Source organism: Meriones unguiculatus, chromosome 11 (genome assembly GCF_030254825.1).
Source record: "Meriones unguiculatus strain TT.TT164.6M chromosome 11, Bangor_MerUng_6.1, whole genome shotgun sequence".
NCBI lineage: Eukaryota > Metazoa > Chordata > Mammalia > Rodentia > Muridae > Meriones > Meriones unguiculatus.
In genome coordinates, this window is record NC_083359.1 from 98931075 (window position 1) to 98944977 (window position 13903).

General features: G+C 44.6%; 1 protein-coding gene across 4 annotated transcripts in view; it reads left to right on the forward strand.

The window, feature by feature from the left end:
- Positions 1-13903, forward strand: part of Cnst (consortin, connexin sorting protein) — a 75866-nt gene that overhangs the window by 36362 nt on the left and 25601 nt on the right. For all 4 annotated transcript variants that reach the window (XM_060364777.1, XM_060364779.1, XM_060364778.1 and 1 more), the window contains one exon: positions 6324-6511. In XM_060364777.1, coding sequence (XP_060220760.1) covers positions 6324-6511 — 188 coding nt within the window. The remainder of the gene's footprint in view (positions 1-6323; positions 6512-13903) is intronic.

Sequence of the window (13903 nt, forward strand, 5' to 3'; positions counted from 1 at the left end):
CTTTCTAAATATTGCTTTTTTATCTGATTCTGTTATTCCAGAGATAATCTACTGTCAGGAGATTTTAGAGAATTATAGATTAAAACAGGAATTGTTTTAGGGAATTTTTCATTTTCTTTGGGTATTAATCTCCCTCTTTCCACAGTGTTTTTAAGTTTTCAAATGTAACACATGTGCCTATACCTTTGTTAGAGAGAGCATTACTCATAAATACTTTTTGAATTCACTTATTCGTGTGCAGACCATGTGTTTGTGGACGTTAGCGGACTGCGTGAGGTCACCTCTCTCCTTCCACCTTTCCAACGGGCTCTGGGGATTGAACTCAGGTCTCCAGGTTCAAACAGCAAGAGCCTTTACTTATACCATTCCCGTTTACTTACATCATTTCCCTTACTTCCTTGTAAGGTAACTTAATTTTGAGACGCTTGTTAACCTTTATGTATCCCAGAGAACCACAAAACATTTTGTATTTGATAACTGGTGAATTTAGTATTCCTGGAATGACCTTGATAACGTGGTGGAACTTAGACATTTTGATGCTAACCAAGTCAGGATGCCAGGATTGAAAAGCTCTGTATTAATTTCACATGGAACTTTGGCACTTGATTTGTTTGTGGACAAGAAGTTTAAGAGCTTTTATTAACTTAAGGTTTAGGAATTTGCATAATTAATTGCATGCTTGGGCAAACCCCTTGCATATTTTTAGTTTTTAATAAGAACTGTTAGAGTGTAGAACAGCTAATCAAACGTCTAAGCGGAAAATCAGAGATCCCCAGCATTGGTGCTAATTGGCATGTCCTACATAATTTAGAACCTCATTCCTGGCAATATTTATGTGTGCTAATTGTGCCATGAATGCAAAATGAAAACAGCCTGCAGCAAGCTCTAGGCACTGACAGAACTGGAGGGAAATTAGGGAGCCCTGTGGTGGAACGGGCACAGCTGCCGTGGGTCACTTGCTCTGAAACCTTCAGGGTTAAGAGCAGAGAGACTGGCCCAGGAATGCTCTCATTGGCGTGTGTTTGTTAAACCCCCTTCGAGTTGTCATAGCATTTATGTTGTGAAATGTTCCTTCAAATTCGTGGTGTACCTGTGAAAGCTAAACACTGGGCTGAGGATAATGTGTCTGAAGGAATGAGCCCTGTATTTGAAAGGAAAAACTAAATAAGATCTTTAAGTTCAAGATAAGAGTAGCTGAAGGAAGTAATATCTAATATGAAGGTAGGTCTAGGTTGAGGCTCACTACGGTTTATTGAAGCTTTTAGATAGAGCTCATCCTCTTTAAGTGCTCAGCAAAGCAAACAAGCTATAAAAAGGCTTGTAACTTTTGCTCAAGGAAAAATGCCCTTTGTGACATCTACCAGCAAAGAACGAGAAGATTCTCTTAGAGGTGTATGCATTGCTGTCCAGAGCCTGCCAGTTTATAAGCAGAAAATGTAACAGATGAGAGGCGTGTCCTTCAAAACAGCCCCAAGGATTAAGAGTCACTTTTAAATTGCCATGTGGTTTGTGCCTGTAATCCCAGCCCTTAGAAGGAGGCAGGAGGATCACCCATGAGTTCAAGGCCAAACTGGGTTACATGGTGAGTCCCAGATCAGCTGTGGCTGCATGGTAAGAAGATCCTGTCTCAAAACAAACAATACCAAAAGATGCCACCTAACATAAAGCACTGGTTCCAGTGCCTTCTAACACTGTCGCCTTCTTTATTCTTTGACATTAATTACTTTATTACCATGTGTCAGTAGACGAGCATGACCCCAGCCTAACCTCTTCACCACAGCCCTGCTTGTGCCTGGCTCCCTCCGAAGGCAGAGGCTGTAGCCTGAGGGCACGGGAGGGGACCCAGCCACATGGAGCAAGTGGTAATTATACCATAATTACATAATATGTCCCTTTGACCCCAGGTCAGGCCAAAGGACTTTGTCTCTGTTTCAGATTTGTCTTACTCAGAATGCTGGCCCTAATGCGGAGAATCTTTGAGTCTGTTTAGACAGTGACCACAATATTTAAATGTAGAGCACTGTCCTTTACTTTCTGACATCAGTTAGTTAGAATGAAGAAGCACAGGAGAAAGAGTCTGGGAGGGGAACTGTCTAGACCTCATGTTTACGTTTCCACCTGATCTGCCTGCAGATTATGGCTGAGATGGACACAGATTTTGGGATGCAGCAGTTTGAAGAATAAGTTGGGAAGTGGCACAGAACCACAGAGCTGAAAGTATTTTTTTCTATTACTGTTTTTATTGCTGTAAAAGATAGATTTCCCCTTCGAACTACCCACTGCCCAAAATGGTTGTTCATTTGGTAGCAGTAGTTAGATTCATATTGTATGTAGTCTTCACTGCTATTCCCAAAATTCAAGTCATCCCAAACAATGTCTGTGTGTTTTAAACACCGCCGATTCCCTTGTTTAATCTGTCTCTTTCATGTTCTCCGTGGAGTTGCTTTCTTGTTTTCCCTTAGGTTTTTTGCTCATAGCTTCTTTAGATCTTTGAGCATTTTTGAGGCTGTTAACCTACATTCTTTGGTAGGTCTGACATTTCATCTTCCTCTGGGATGTTTCCATCATTTGATTCCTTTTCTTATACAGGCCATTCTGCACCACTTTTTTGTACACTTTGAGGTTTTGTTACTGGATGTCGGACATGGCAACCCCTATGATGGCAGTGACTCTGGGAAGCAGAAGGGTGGTGCTTGCTGATGGGGTTAGCTTGGGCTTTACAGCGTGGCTCTGGGCTCTCCCAGGACAGGCTGTTTGTGGTTTGCTCTAGCTTTCACTTCCTGCTTGCTGCAGAGGTGAAAGCCCAGGGTCCCTTCAGCTCTCTGTAAGCACTCATCCTTCCCCATAGCTGTGAGTGGCTTTGTAGGTTGCCAGTTACTCTCAACTGCCCTGCTTTCTCAAGGGTAGCTTCAGTCCTGGCTTTTACTCCCTGGCTTCAAATGTCATCCTGTGAGCCAAGCAGTTGTCCTTTGACTTTCTGACCACCTGACAATGTTTTTCAGCAAAGCCTGCCACTTTCTTGCTCTGGAAGGGTTCCTAATCAGATGCCACATTGATAAACACCTGTGTCAGTCCTTCAGGCGATGGAGACCGGTTAGAGAAAAGGGACATGGGAGAGTAGGGCTGCCTCTTCTCCCATTTTGCCTTGAAAACCCAATTCTAGGGCTCCATCAACACTGTTTCCCAAGTCATTGCTAGCTTCTAGACAGCATCCTTCAGGTCTCATTGTGAAAATGTTTCATGTGTGTTGTTTTTGCCTTCATATGATCCAGGCACACTGTTCCCAGGCTGAAGCCAAACAGCAGCATCCCAGCTGTGCTCACAGAGGGAGGTTCCTGGAGGGGCCTGAGTGCTGGTTGTAGTCCTGGGATTTCAGGACAGACTGTTAGAGGGCATCTCTGCTCCACAGGGTGCTTCTTCACAACTGTCAGGCTGGCGCTCTAAGCTGAATGGATCTGTGTCAGGGACACAGAATGGAACAAATGTATCTCGGTCAAGATAAACTGGCTAATTGCTGCCCCAAAGCTGTTACAAATTTTTTTTTAATCAAATAAAATTGTTTCTCAGCCTTTTGCTAAAATCAAGTATAAACGCTAAATAAAACCTTAACAGACAAATGCTAAACTGTGATCTCTTTTTTAGTGCTTAATAAAGTTGACAGGTGTTAAGTTAAATTAGGGCTTATGGATTTGCCTGTCATCTGCAAAATGTATAAATAGCATCACCACGTTGTTTGGTGGGTATTTTAACTGTAAATCACGTGGTTTTGCAAAGGAAGGTAAATAGAGTTTCTTGTCTCTAACCATCTGGATGCATGCATAGTAACAGAGAGCTTTATTTATATTTAATGAGACTTTATAGTGAAGGGGAAATTGCATGTGGCAGTTCCTGTTTTGATTTTCTTGCTTAACCGTAAATGCATTTTTCCCAGAGAACTTTTTATGTACCACAAAGAATTTTAGCGATAATTCGTGAAACATGATTAACCTTCTTAAAGCAAACCACTTATAAGACTCCCAGGGCATCACTGTCACATGTAACTCTGTCAAATTTACCTTGAAATTCACATGGAGAACAACTGAGCTTCTGTGTTTCAGAGGGAATGCCCAAATAGCTATTATGGAGTCATTTAGTGCAATAGAAAGGTACAGGTTCACATCACATCAGTGTATACCCGAGTCTCTGGCTGTGCCAGTGTTCCCCCCAACCATTCAGGGCTGAGAAGAGATGAGATGTGAAGGCATGGGAAGACATGAGGGAAACTAGAGTGCCGGACTGAAAATAAGCAGCACCCTCCATGGCCTCTGCTTCAGCTCTTGCCTCCAGGTTCCTGCCCCGTTTATTCTCAGTCCTTCCACGATGAACAGTGGTATGGAAGTGTAAGCCAAATAAACCCTTTCCTCCCCAGGTTGTTTTTGATCATGGTGTTCCATCATAGCAGTAGTAACCCTGACTAGGACAGTCTCTCACTGAACCCAGAATTCACCAGTTGGCTAGATTGGTTAGTCAGCAAGCCTCAGGGATTTTCCTGTATCTAGCTCTCCGGTGCCATTGTTGTTTTGAGACAGATTCTCTTGTAGCCCAGTCTGGCCTCAAACTCCATGTGTAGCTCAAGACAGCATGGAACCTCAGATCTTCCTGCTTCTGCTTGCCAACTTCTGGGGTTACAAGTATGCGTCACCAGGCCAACACTCTGTGTATTACCTAATTATCAGAATCTCTGTGAGTGTCTTGACTGTTTTAGGTGATGAGATCTAGGAGAGATTTGAGAATTCATCTCCATATATAGGGCATAACATTCTAATCTAAGGTCACTCTGAAAGATAATGCTATAACTGGACCCTGGCTCCTCCCTTCTCCAGCAAAGCTCTCTGACTTACGGACTCTGTCTCAGTAGGGAACATTGTCTCAAGAGGTAAAATATATCCAGGCCTGTAATCCCATGACTCAAGGAGGCAGAGAAAGAGTTCAAGGCCAGCCTGGTCTATAAAGCAAGTTCAGGACAGCCAAGGCTACACAGAGAAACCAGTCTTAAAAATAAAAACAAAAAACAAACAAACAAAAGGTGGTAAGATAGGTGTGGGTTTGTGATTGTGGGTGTGTGATTGTGTGTGTGCGTGTGTGTTAGGGTAGAGTAGAACATAAATACGTAGAAATGGATGGGAACTTGTCCAGCTTTTAACATGTGCAAGAGCACAGAGAGGTGTAGAATATTTTCCTAGGGAGTTGGAGAGTATACCAGTCTGGCCAGAGCACTGGGTTTATTTGGTGGACAGAGAAACGGGGGAGAGAGGCTAGGCCTAGGGCACACAGTGGTGGGAAAGAGCTTACCTGTACTCTATTACTGGAAAAGAGCCTTTCTGAGACAGCAGCTGAATGACTGTATTCACTGGGATACATATGTCACTTGGTTTGAACATGAGAATTGGAAGCAATACTGAGGTTTTGGTGAAAGCTGAGGTTTTCATAACAGTTAACGTGAAAAATGGGTGCATCTCAAAGGCTGTGGATGGGCTGAGCACCTAGCAGTGATGGCTCAGAAGTTTGCAGCACTTCTTTCTCCAGGGAAAACACCTCACTGACGTAGGTGCTGCCACCTGAGTCCCCACCAGTCTCCTGGGACCTTCAGGTAGCTCGAATGTTGTAAGAAGGAGGCTCAGTTTGTTTCGCTGTCTCACAGGGTATCACAGTTGCCTGCCTGTTCAGGTCTTTCTCATTTGAGGCAAGACAGAACATCAAAGTATAGTGTATCTTTGGGAGAAAATCAAATTTTTGATCAGGCAATAAGTTGTGTATATTTCTTTGTTTATTTTGTGTGTGTGTGTGTGTGTGTGTGTGTGTGTGTGTCCATATTGAGGCCAGAGGACAACATTAGATGTCACTGACTTTTGTTTTTCCTCAGACACAGTCTTTTACCAGGCTGTACCTCATGGAACATGAGGCTGATGAGCCAGCCAGCCTCCCTATGGAATCCTCCCGTCTTAGACCAACCCAGCATTACCAGAGTGTACCACAATGCCCAACTCTCTTGCATGACTTCTTGGCACTTTGGGTTTTCCCTTGTAAAGCAAGCACTTGGTTCCACAGCCCTTTCTCTCCGGTCCTCAGTGATAGTCCGCAGCAATGGTTACAGCAGTGCTCCTAGCAACAGCGAAGCATCAGCACAGCCCCTCACTGAAGGAGAGGGAAACTTGTGGTTTCTGGGTTTTCCCCTGAATCTCCGGTCTTACTTGACAGTTTCATCACTAAGGGGAGCACCAGTGTAAGACATTCACCTGTGCCGGCGTCCAGCCTCATGCAGTGATTTCCTTCACTCTCTGTAGGAGATGCCGCACCTTTAGTGCAGACACAGGATGCAGCATCTCAGGCTGCCGGTGAAGAGGAAGCTGCCGGAATGAACGCGAATGACCCACCAAAAGCCTCAGCGCCAGCACTGCAGCCACTCTTCTCTCTGATCCGAGGCGAGGTGGAGCAGATGGACTCCAGAGCGCTTCCCCTCTTCCTCCATCAGGTATGACGCCACACCCTGCTTTCAGCCTCACCAACACTGGTGTCTGTGTCTGGAGTCATCTAAAACCCAGTTCCTCAGCACTGACTATCCCACCCATTGTTGACAAGTGTTTGGCTGGTGGGAAATTTGCCATATTCTGCATGGTGGACACAGTGTGGCCTGGGATGATTTGTAATCTGGACAGTGTCCCATGCCTTTATTCAGTGATTCAGCTAAATACAAAGAGGAATCAATATGGCAAGAGTTTAGTAAGGTTCATGCAAAGAGGCCTGCTAGCCACTGAAGGAACAGACCTCCTAATGCATGTCCTAAAGAGATCCATGGTAAAATGGGAGAAATAAGTGTACAGATACAAGCATGGGAGTTTGTACTATCAGAGTGGACATGTCTGAGGTTTGTCCAGTCAACAATAGAGAAAGGAAAGCAGCTCTGGAGCTGGGTTGTTGAGCCAGGACCTATCCTCAATTCCCAGCATCCACAGGGCAGCTCACAACTGTCTGAAACTCCAGTTCCAGGGAATCCCAACACCCTCTTCCGTCCCCCAACAGGCACCAGACACACAAGAGGTATACAGACACACCTGTAAACACCAATACACATCAAATTTGGAGATTTTTAAAAAGGAACGAAAAGTGAGCTCTCACAGCAGAGCGACTAGGCTATGAAAGGCGTGGCTGGGGTGTCACAGATGAAGGAAAGAGACAGGTGAGCTGAGGGCCTTCAGCAGGGAGAATGCCTGCTGGGGTGGGGGTGTCTGCTGTTGTTGCTGTTGTTTTGTCGTGCTGGGGATAACTGCAGGGCCTCACATATGCCTAACAGTCACTCAGCTACCACGTGATACCGCAGATACCCAGAATGCAACTTGAATTTTAGGAACAGAATTCTTCTGAAGATTGGCAGTGGGGAAAGAGGAGAGAGGAGGCCTTCAAGACAGCAGTGGGAAACATTCCATCATATGAGATCACTTGGAGAATTTTTAAATGTTTGTGATTTGCCTTTTATTTGCTGTTAAAATGAAAATAATTGGTACTTGGGACTAGAGAAAGATTTTCTGTTTGTTTGGTGTTTTTGTTTTTGTTTTTGAGATGGGGTTTCATGTGTCCTGGCTATGGAGCTCAGGATGCCTTGAATTTCTGATCTTCCTGCCTCCTACCCCCGAGTAATGTGGTTACAGGCATGACCCAGCTAGGGATCAAGTTCAGGGCTGAGCAAGCACTCTGCCAAACTGAGCTACACTCCTAGCCCTTAACTTTTTACCTCATGTCCTTCTGTTTCAGCTTTTGCAGTTAACAATAGTGATTTTTTTTTTTTAAGTCTAATACCTTTTGTTCCAAGGCACTAAGATGTATATGTTACAGATTCCTATTATCTGCTGTGTGGCTGTGGAGGGGCTGTGGCCTGCTGCTTGGCTTCTAAAACATCACTGGCTTGCCATGACTGAGGACAACTATGCCAAAGCAGCCCTCCCTTGGCTTTCAGCCTTCATTGCATTTGCATAGTGGGTTGAGTTTGCAAAAGATGTGCTCAGCTATCTCATCACCCTTATTACCATCTGTTCCCCAGTGGAACAGCTGAGGTTGCCCCTCTCATCAGGTTCAACATTCGTACTAGAATTTGCAATTTGGATTTAATGCATCCATACTTAACCCAGAAGAAATTTGAATATGGGTTGAATTTAAATAAAGCTTTTTTTTTTTTTTTTGAGACAGGGTTTCTCTGTGTTGCCCTGGTGTCCTAGAACTCACTTTGTAGAGCAGGCTGGCCTTGAACTAAGAGATCTGCCTGCCTCTGCCTTCCAAGTGCTGGGTGGTAAGGTGTGTGCCACCACACCTGACTAAAGCATCATTTTTAAAAAAGGTTTTGTTTTTAAGACTGTGTATATACGTGTGTGTGTGTGTGTGTGTGTGTGTGTGTGTGTGTGTGTGTGTTTGTACTCTCAGGGAACTGAAGAAGGTGTTGGATCCCCTGGAGCTGGAGTTGCCCATCACGTGTGCTGGGGGTTGAGCTCTGGCACTCTTAACTTCTGAGCCCTTTCTCAAGCCCCAAGCATCATTTCTTATGTGGCTGATGGGGTCATGGGTTATATAGAAGAGTGTCCTTCTTCCCAATTGATATAAGTGCAAGGATTAGAGATACTAAAAGTGAGAGAAATCTGAAGCTCACAAAAGATGGAGGAGGCACAGAGAGAAAGCAAATTTGACAAAATGGCATTCATTGCCAAATCAAGGGTAAAAGTATGTGGCTATTGATTTTCCTATGTTTTGAACTCCCCTGAAGAATTTCAGTGCAATGTTGGGAAAAGAATATTCAAAATAAAAATAGAAGGGGTTGGAGAGATGGCTCAGCCGTTAAGAGCACTGGCTACTCTTTCAGAGGACCTGATTTCAAGTCCCAGCAACCACATGGTAGCTCACAACCATCTGTAATATGATCCGATGTCCTGTTTTTGTGTGCATGAAGACAGGGTACTCACATACATGAAACAAACAAACAAACAAGTAAATAAAATAAAGATAGAAATAACAAGACAGATCTTTTCACTGAGTTTCTATCCTTAAGCCGCAGTTATATTAGAGTTAAAAAGGTTTCTTTCCACCCCCACCCCCACCATGGCAGGTGATCCTAGGTCAAAAGCATATCAGAAGGGGGAGAGCTTCATTTTAGTCAGGAAGACAGTAAGAATCTTGACTCAAGAGTATCTGCTTGTATTTCCCAGTGAAGTTCCACCCCATTTCCCAGAAGCACACCCGTCCGAGCCCTCTAAACTGCTGTTCCAATGCAGCTCAGCAGTCAGTATCCCTGGGAAGTGGCTCAGTGAGCATAGTAGCATGGTGCTGGGCTGTGTGGCCTGGGCTTCTGGATCGTTATAGCTGGTGGAAGATGAACTGAGTTACAGAGCACAGGCATGTACTGTGCAGTGTTTGGTCCACAGCAAAAGCCTCAGTCACACTGTACAGTGCAGCTCTGTGCCCACCCGCCAGTTCTGAGGCTGCTTGTGACGTCAGCGCTGCAAGGGATGCTGGGGACCAGTGCCACAGGAATCAGCTGAGGCCATCTTCTCTGTGCAGAATATGGGATACCCTGTCACTTCCCAAAGGACACACAAGGCAGGAGGGATGGAAGCATGTTTATTTCATTTATTGAGTAATTCCCGGTACATCATCCTGTGCTCTTCACCTAGATCCACAGTTATTAACATTTTGATGTTTTGTAGTTTTCTCTGTGATAGTTTCTCCACTTAAAGATTTTAAATTTCTTTTATTATAGTATGTATGTGTATGGTGGGATGTGAAGTACATGCCACCATATAAATATGGAGGTCAGAGGATACCCTCCCACCTCCATGGGCTCCAGGGAGCCAACTGAGGCTGTCAGCCTCGCACAGCAAGCACTTTTACCTGTAGAGCTGCTACACTGGCCCTTCCTCTGTAATCTACAAGTGCGTGTGTGTGTGTGTGTGTGTGTGTGTGTGTGTGTGTGTGGCCTCATCCAATCGCATCCGAACTTCCTCACTGCACAAACCTCCCTTCTTTTAATGGTGTTCTCCAGGCTTCTCCCCTTCTACATGGCAGTATCTGTGACTTACATAAAACACAATAGACCGTGACACTTAGCCGCTCAGGAGCCAGTGGCATCTCTTCTCGTTCTTAGTAAAAGCCAAAACGCTGACCACGGCCTGTAATGCCTCCTGTGAGCTCTGCCTGTCGCCCCTCAGCCCTGGATTCCTACCAGTCTTTCTTGGTGTCCTGGCAGCTCCCCAGATAAACTAACAATATTCCTACTTGAGAGCCTTTGGTATCTCTTCCCTCTCAAGAAGCCACACAGCAAAGTAGGGGGTAAGCCAGGCAACAGAAGATGGGAGACACGGGAGACGAGGGATCACTCCAGGATGTTGGGAGGAGGGTCCAGCTCGGCGGCTCTCAGCCTTCCAAATGCTGTGACCCTTTAATGCAGTTCCTCATGTTGTGATGACTCCAACCATGAAGTTATTTTTGTTGCTACTTCATAACTGTAAATTTGCTACTGTTATGAATCTATCTGATTTGCAACCCCTGTAGGGGTCAAGACCCACAGCTTGAGAACTGCTCATCTAAGTGAAGGAAAATGTGAAGGGTCAGCTGCATCCAGGAGGGCAGTTAGCACCACTACCAGCAGATCAGATCTTGGGAAGAATCAGAACAAAACATTGCTTTGTTTCTGAATGCTGCTGAACCTGAATATATTGAAAGAAGATTTAGACATTGAGTATTTTAAGTTATTTAAGTGTGAAATACGCAGAAAAATCGTACACTTAAAAGAAAACATTAATGTGGATAACACTTATATAGTCCATAACTTTAAAAATTAGGAGGATTCATATCTTTATCACCATCAGGCTGGCTCAGCAGGTAGAAAGAACACTTGTCAACAAGCCTGAGGACCTGAGTTAAATCCCAGGACTTCGGACACACACAGTAAAAGAAGAAAATTGACCCTCAAAAGTTAGCCTATGACAGTACACTTAACACACACACACACACACACACACACACACACTCACACACACTCACTCACACAAGAGGAGGGGAGATGGACAAATAAATGTATAAAACCTTTAAAAAGTTTTACATTACATTTGTCTATTTGGCATGTGTGTTTGCACCCACTCACACACCACCACGCCTGTAGAGGTGAGAAAACAATTCATGGGAATCATTTCTTTCTTCTGTGTGAGTTCCAGGAACTGAACTTGGGTCTTCAGACTTGACAGCAGGCACTTTACCCCTTGAACAATCTCCCTGCACTACTTTCCCCTTGTAACTCCAGAACTCAGAACTTGCTGTGTAGACCAGGCTGGCCTCAAACTCAAAGAGATTTGCCTGTTCCCGTGTGCTGGGACAAAGGGGAGGTACAACTGCATGCAGCCCCCAGTTGGTTTATTTTTAATAAACATAGCTATGTTGAGGACATAGCTCAGGGGTGGAATATACGCTGAACATGTTCAGTGCCCAGCGCTGAGGAGTGGGGTTGAGGTGGGCAGGGACAACTCCAAGCAAAACAAAGTTCTTTTCAGGCCAAGAAAAGAGTTTACTACGTGGATTGGCTTATAATAAGGTCAACATGGGACGTTTACCCATGATCTTGTTATAGTATCATGGGATAGGTGAATGTGGGAGAGAATGACTGTCTTTGCAAGGTTGGAATCCCCACCAGCCAAGAACCTAGCAGTCCATCCTTTCTGGAAGAATGAGAAATCAAGAAATAGCACATACAAGCTGGGTGTGGTGGTATACACCTGTATCCCAGCACTTGGAAAGTGCTGAGGAAAATGATGAATGAAAGATCATCCTTTGTTACATGCTGAAGGCCTGGGCTACATGAAACCCTGTCTCAAAAATCAGGCCAAAACCAAAGAAATATAGCAAACGTGTATATAATATTGAAAGACAGAACTTTAAAATATATGTGTGTGTGTGTTTAAAAAAAAAATCTAGTTGCTTCCTTTGCTGAAAAAATAGGACAAAGGGGCGCAGGCTACAATTTTTCTAAAAGAGCCTTAACATCTCCTGTTGTGTGAATTGGACTTGGAGGACTGAAAGCCATCTGCTGCACTCACCACAAAGTGCTTAGTATGGTTAGAGATCTGTTTTCTCTGCCAGCCCTTACTGTTGGGGGCTGGGAAGGGGATGGGTATGCAAAAGAGGCTTTGGGAGATACAGTAACTGGGAAGAAAGCCTGGGCATCCTGGCATGAGGTAGTCTAGGCAAGCCCTGAAAACCCCCTGCTGCTCTGGGAAGCTCTGCTTAGTGCAGGGCAAACCTGGGAACTGTGAGGTGAGCTCTGCTCTGTAGCATCCAGGCCTGCTGTTCCCAAAGCCTGAAAGTGAGGAAAATGCTTCTTTCCCACACCCTTCAGGAGGAAGAAAGGCACCGGCCTTCATGTCCCAGGGTTATCACAGTGATAACGATTGTAAGGAAACATAATTGCACTCAGGACTTTGAGAATGGAGATGTGGTAGAGGGTGTGTTGGAAAGTAAGTGAAGCTAGCGGTGTCTGTCCCTCGAGGGGAAGCTCAGCCGTACAGGAAATCCAGACACCCTGGTCATCTGTCAAAGGCCGCTGTGGTGAGAAGCCCTGGAGAACCTGGCTGTCTTTCCTGCCAACCCCTCTCAGACATTTGGATGAAGCCAGTGATTTTTCAGTTTGTTGACTGCAGTCACTAGGTGTGGCTATACAGATCCTGGGACTGCAGAGAGGAGCAAGGTGGCCACTTAGAACCCACCCCCAGCTTCCAAAGGATCCGTTCAGCTGATGGATGCTAAGTACCCACCAAAGCGGAGTTACAAAATGGTTAAGGGGGCATCTCAGGAGGTTCAAGATCAGCCCAGGCTACGACTAATGAAGTTCCAGGACAGCCCGAGCTACAGCATGAGACAGTGTCTCAAAGTTCAGCTTGAGACCAGTGCATGGCGGTACACTGCAAACCCTGGGAACTTGAGGTAGAGGGCTCAGCTTTGTTTCTGGTAGGTGTGGGTCTCCGGCCATTTTTAAAATGAAAATGATATTCAGGGTCCACCCTGCTAAGTGTCAGGACTTGGACTAGAACCATCAGGTCGTTCACCTTTAAAGCCCATGAGCTCTGCCAGGCTGCTTTCCAGTGTCAGGCAAATGGGGCGGTGAGGCTCACTGCAGTGGTCTGCTGGATTTAGGTGGATTTTACAGGGTAAATATTCTTCGTGTTTAATTTTGAACTTGCCCTCTTTACCCGCAAAGGCATTTACTTTTGAGGCGTGGTGGAAAAGAAACCCAAATCCTGCAAGTTGTCCTCTTACCTCCACATGTAACAGACATACACCCCCACACATGTACATACAAAATAATTTTGTTTTTGTTTTTTGAGACAGGATTTCTCTGTGTAGCCTTGGCTGTCCTGGACTTGCTTTGTAGACCAGGCTGAACTGAACTCACATCGATCCACCTGCCTCTGCCACCCTGAGTGCTGGTATTAAAGGTGTGTGTCATCACGCCCTGCTTTTTTTTCCATACAAAATAATTAATGTAAAATCAATGTGATATAATGTAAAAAAAAAAATTACGTGGAATATTTTAAGTATCACAAGTTATGCTAAACTTTATCCATCTTTTATTTTACCAGTCTGGTCATAAACACTTTATTTTATCAAGGTTCTTAAAAAACTCTAAAGTTTTTTTATCAAATATAAAAATAAAATTTTTATGTGGACACAGTCAGACTATAAGACTCATCTACTTAGTACATAAAAAATTCTGCTTCTCGGCCGGAAAGTTCAGTATATTACAGTATAAACTGGTGAGAGCTCCTAGGAAGCAGTTGTCCTTGTGGAATTACAAGCTCTGAGATAATTTCCACAGAACACAATTATCTTTGTGTTG